The sequence below is a fragment of the Miscanthus floridulus genome, chromosome 8 (assembly GCF_019320115.1).
Source record: "Miscanthus floridulus cultivar M001 chromosome 8, ASM1932011v1, whole genome shotgun sequence".
Lineage (NCBI taxonomy): Eukaryota > Viridiplantae > Streptophyta > Magnoliopsida > Poales > Poaceae > Miscanthus > Miscanthus floridulus.
Genome location: NC_089587.1, coordinates 220,357,358 through 220,361,734, shown reverse-complemented (window position 1 = coordinate 220,361,734; position 4,377 = coordinate 220,357,358). Strand labels below are relative to the sequence as shown.

The 4,377-nt window shown below is 45.0% G+C and overlaps 1 protein-coding gene across 1 annotated transcript; it reads left to right on the top strand.

Annotated features, from left to right (window-relative positions):
- The first annotated feature begins 1,353 nt into the window (after positions 1-1,353).
- On the top strand, positions 1,354-4,045 carry LOC136475036 (ethylene-responsive transcription factor 1-like). The gene is made up of 3 exons (XM_066472596.1): positions 1,354-1,717; positions 2,843-3,727; positions 3,804-4,045. The coding sequence occupies exons 1-2, from the start codon at positions 1,453-1,455 to the stop codon at positions 3,682-3,684; spliced, it is 1,107 nt and encodes a 368-aa protein (XP_066328693.1). The 5' UTR covers positions 1,354-1,452; the 3' UTR covers positions 3,685-3,727; positions 3,804-4,045.
- The last annotated feature ends 332 nt before the right edge of the window (positions 4,046-4,377 follow it).

Sequence of the window (4,377 nt, the reverse complement as noted above, 5' to 3'; positions counted from 1 at the left end):
AGAGTAGATGTATGGTGTACCTATGTAAAACCCTACATCTATGAAGGGGCAATACACAAATGTCATAGTCCTCGATGTCTTCTGGCTACTACACCATTATGACTATAGCTCTTCCTCTTCTAACCATGTGACTTCCACTTGACGCTACCGACTGATGTGGGGACCCACCACGTGTTTCGCCAGCTATGTGCCTACACATTGTGCCAAGGCTACCGTATGCTTCGTGACCATACCTTTGGCGCGCTAAACTCGTGTAGTTTTGTCCATAAAGCCCGGCGTCCGTTACTCCATTTCCTTGATTAAATGTCTGCTGTTGGTTTTGTTCGCCAAACCTACGGCGCAATCATAATTACGTTTACTAGAGTCACGTGACCGAAGATCGATCTGAGGGGGTTGGGTATTTTTCTTATATGCCAAACGATTAATTAGAGAGAATGGAGATGTACCTTCCGCGTGAAAACACATTTTGGCACAAAATTTAACCATTTAGATCTATTTGCAAAGGTGCAATATATGAAACACCTATTTTTTTCATAGTTTGGGTTACAATTATACTATACTATGTATTAATAATTTTTGTGGAGGTTGTTTTTCCTAACATTCCAATACTCCAAATGTGCCATTGGAGCCTTGGATACCGAAGTATTGATGTCTAATGACCTAGATTGAGAGTAGATTTAAGGCGTACCTATGTAAAACTCTACACATACGGAGGGGCAATATGCAAGTGTCCTAGTCCTCGCCGTCTTCTAATCATGTTACTTCCACTTGACGCTACCGACTGATGTGGGAGACTCACCACATGTTTCGGCAGCTATGTGCCTACACATTGCACGAAGGCTACCGTATGCTTCGTGATCGTACCTTTGGCGTGCTAAACTCGTGTAGTTTTGTCCGTAAAGCCCGGCGCCTGTTTTCTTAATTAAATGTCCGTTGTTTGTTTTGTTCGCCAAACCTGCGGCGCCATCATAGTTATACTATACATATACTATATATTAATAAATATTGTGGAGGTTGTTTTTCCTAAAATTCCAATACTCCAAATGTGACATTGAAGCCTTGGATATCAAAGTATTAATGTCTATAATAACCTAGATTGAGTGTAGATTTAAGGTGTACCTATGTAAAACTCTACATCTACGTAGGGGCAATATGCAAATGTCCTAGTCCTCGCCGTCTTCTGTCTACTCTGTACCATTATTACTGTAGCTTTTCCGTTTCTAACCCCGCGTCTTCAGCTTGACGCCTCCGTCGACTGACGTGTGGACCCCATCGGTCCTCCCGGCACCTACGCGCCTGCGGACTGTGGCAGTGGCGGCCAGCCAATATATAGGGCCCACACCCCGTCCGCGCTCTCCAAAGTTTCGTCCACCATTTCGCTCTTGCAAGCCACCGATTTGTTTACTGCTCGCTCCGGCGCGCTGCGGCGGAGCTACCGACGACGACTGAACCATGTGCGGCGGCGCGATCCTCGACGAACTCCGCGAGCCGGAGCTTCGCCGGGTCACGGACCGGGACATCTGGCAGAAGAAGAAGCCCAAGAGGGGCGGCGGCGGCGGGAGGCGCTCGTTCGCGGCGGAGGACCATGAGGACTTCGAGGCCGACTTCGCGGATTTCGAGGCTGACTCCGGCGATTCTGATTTGGAGCTCGGGGAAGGGGCTGACGACGACGTCGTCGAGATCAAGCCCTTCGCCGCCAAGGGGACTTTCTACAGAGGTACTAGCTCAAGCTCGGGGCGACTTATTTTCTATGCTTGTAGCCTTGTATATGTATTTTTGCGTTTGGTTGATGTAGACGATTAGAATCTAAGGGTTGGTTGAGGAATTTTGGGGGGTTAGGGAGTAGGTGGGTGTTTGAGGTGCGACTGGGTGGGTGGATTGGGGAGGAATAAAGAAAAGCGAGGGGATTGGTGTTTACTGTTTAGATATTAGATTTTGCCTTGTTAGGGGATTCTGCAACTTATTGGATGATTTTGTGGTGTCCTATTGGGGATGAAGTCTGTGGCTTTTGTTTTCATTCGTGTTACAATTCTGAAATGTTGGGCAGCATAGTCTGTTACTCTGTTTTGGTTCCCCAATCTGGGAGTCGAGGGTAGACAACTCGGTTCTTCAAGTGTTGGATCTGGGGAATTCCACCGTTTGTGCACTCGGATGGGGTTGTGTATGATTAGTTACATTAGATGCATATTATGCCATAGTTCTGAACTCGTCATATCTCACTTCATACGTCTGTAGCCTATGTTTTTTCTCTTTTTTGGGGGGTGGGGGGGTGGGTGGGTGGGGGGGGGGGGGGGGGGGGGGGGGCGTATTGTTCTAGACTCTTTACTCTACATGATTTATGGTGTTGAGCTTGTGCATATGATACATATTCACATGCATATGCTGTTTCATATGGTTCCTTGTATGATTGTATTTCGTTGCGAGTATTTGAGCAGTGAAGAGTCTAGGCCTGATTCCTCAAAACAAAAAAAGAGTCTAGGCCTGGTTAATTGTCCAAATGGTTGCTGTTGGGCATTCCAGAGTCACTGTAGGTCCTGGATGCAAAGTTTAGGAAGGTCAGATTTCTGGTCCCTTGTCTGCAAATTGATTCTCATGTGCAGTATCGTATATAGTGGAAGTTTTAGATATGATTGCATAATGATGACTTATTTGATGGCACCAGGGTTGTAAAGAATCTCGGACTTTCATATTTATTGTGTTTTGAACTGTGCTTTCTTCAAATATGAAGGAGATGCACATGGAGAATGCTAATTTTGGTTGTGATGTTGTTTCTTAACTCAATATGCATATATATGATTGACAGAGGCAATGTTACTAAGGTTTGCTGCATTCCTGTTTGCAGATGGCTTAAGCACCATGACTACTGCTGATTATGGTGCCCCTGTAGCAAGGTCAGCCAAAAGGAAGAGAAAGAATCAATACAGGGGTATCCGCCAGCGCCCTTGGGGCAAGTGGGCTGCTGAGATCAGAGATCCTCAGAAGGGTGTTCGTGTTTGGCTTGGTACTTTCAATAGTCCTGAGGAAGCTGCAAAAGCTTATGATGCTGAAGCGCGCAGGATTCGTGGCAAGAAGGCCAAGGTTAACTTTCCTGATACACCAGCAGTTGGTCAGAAGCGTCGTTCTGGCTCAGCTTCTGCTAAAGCGCCCAAGTCAAGTTTTGAACAGAAGCCTATTATCAAAGCAGCTATGAACAACCTTGCCAACACAAACGCACCCTTCTACCAATCTGTTAACTACCCCTCCAACAATCCATTTGTTCAGCATGCCAATATGCCATTTGTTCCAGCAATGAACTCTACTGCTTCTGTTGAGGATCCTAGCATGAATCTGCTCTCTGATCAGGGAAGTAACTCCTTTGGCTGCTCGGACTTGGCCTGGGAGAATGATACCAAGACACCAGACATCACATCCATTGCTTCCATTTCCACTATTGCTGAAGGTGATGAGTCTGCATTTGTCAACAGCAATTCAAACATCTCATTGGTGCCTCCTGTCCTGGAGAACAATGCTGTTGATTTCACTGATGGGCTGACAGATTTAGAATCCTATATGAGGTTTCTTCTGGATGGTGGTGCAAGTGATTCAGTTGATAGCCTTCTGAACCTTGATGGATCACAGGATGTTGGTAGCAACATGGACCTCTGGAGCTTCGATGACATGCCCATCGTCGGCGATTTCTTCTGAGGAATTTGAAGCTTGGCCATAGGAGTATGTATAGGGACTAGGGGTAAGCATCGCGTTTGCAAATTTCTCTGAAGTTACATGCCATTTTCACTGGGCTAATTTTTTGTTCCATGTTTCAGGAATAAAGACTATTGGAGATTGGGAAGCACCTGCTTGGCACCTTGGGGTAGCATATGCTCGTGTCTAGCTCAGATGCAAAAGTTGCATTCTGAAACTCTTTGGTTATGGACCTGTTCCCTATTTTAACTATCTCTGTATGAGAGCCATTTATGAGACTGAACCATTTTGTTCTCCTTTCTTTCGTTGTTACAATATTAACATTATGATTTATGAATATATGGCGAAACATGCCTTCATCGTATTAATGTGTGTTGATTGTGCGTTGATCGATCTACCTGATGATATTTCATTTGTTGAAGCTGAGTTTAACAAGTTATCTGCTGAAACTTTTATTGTACAAGCAAAAGTGTTCAAGATTTCATCTTGGCATTTTGGCAAGATACTAGATTTTTGGTGCCTGCATACTCGTGCATGCTGATTTAAGATAAAGCTGTGTGAACATACATGAGGCAGGATCTCTGTCGTACTCCTTTCCTGCTGCATTTCTCATGGCGTGAAAAGTGGGTGAAACGATTCGTTGTGTGTTTCCTACCGTTTTCAACAAACGCAGGATTCTTTGGTTCTTTAGATATT

Coding starts and splice junctions, on each gene's coding strand:
- LOC136475036 (XM_066472596.1), top strand. CDS start 1,453: ATGTGCGGCGGCGCGATCCTCGACGAACTCCGCGAGCCGGAGCTTCGC. Junction 1,718..2,842: donor CAAGGGGACTTTCTACAGAG/GTACTAGCTCAA, acceptor TCCTGTTTGCAG/ATGGCTTAAGCACCATGACT.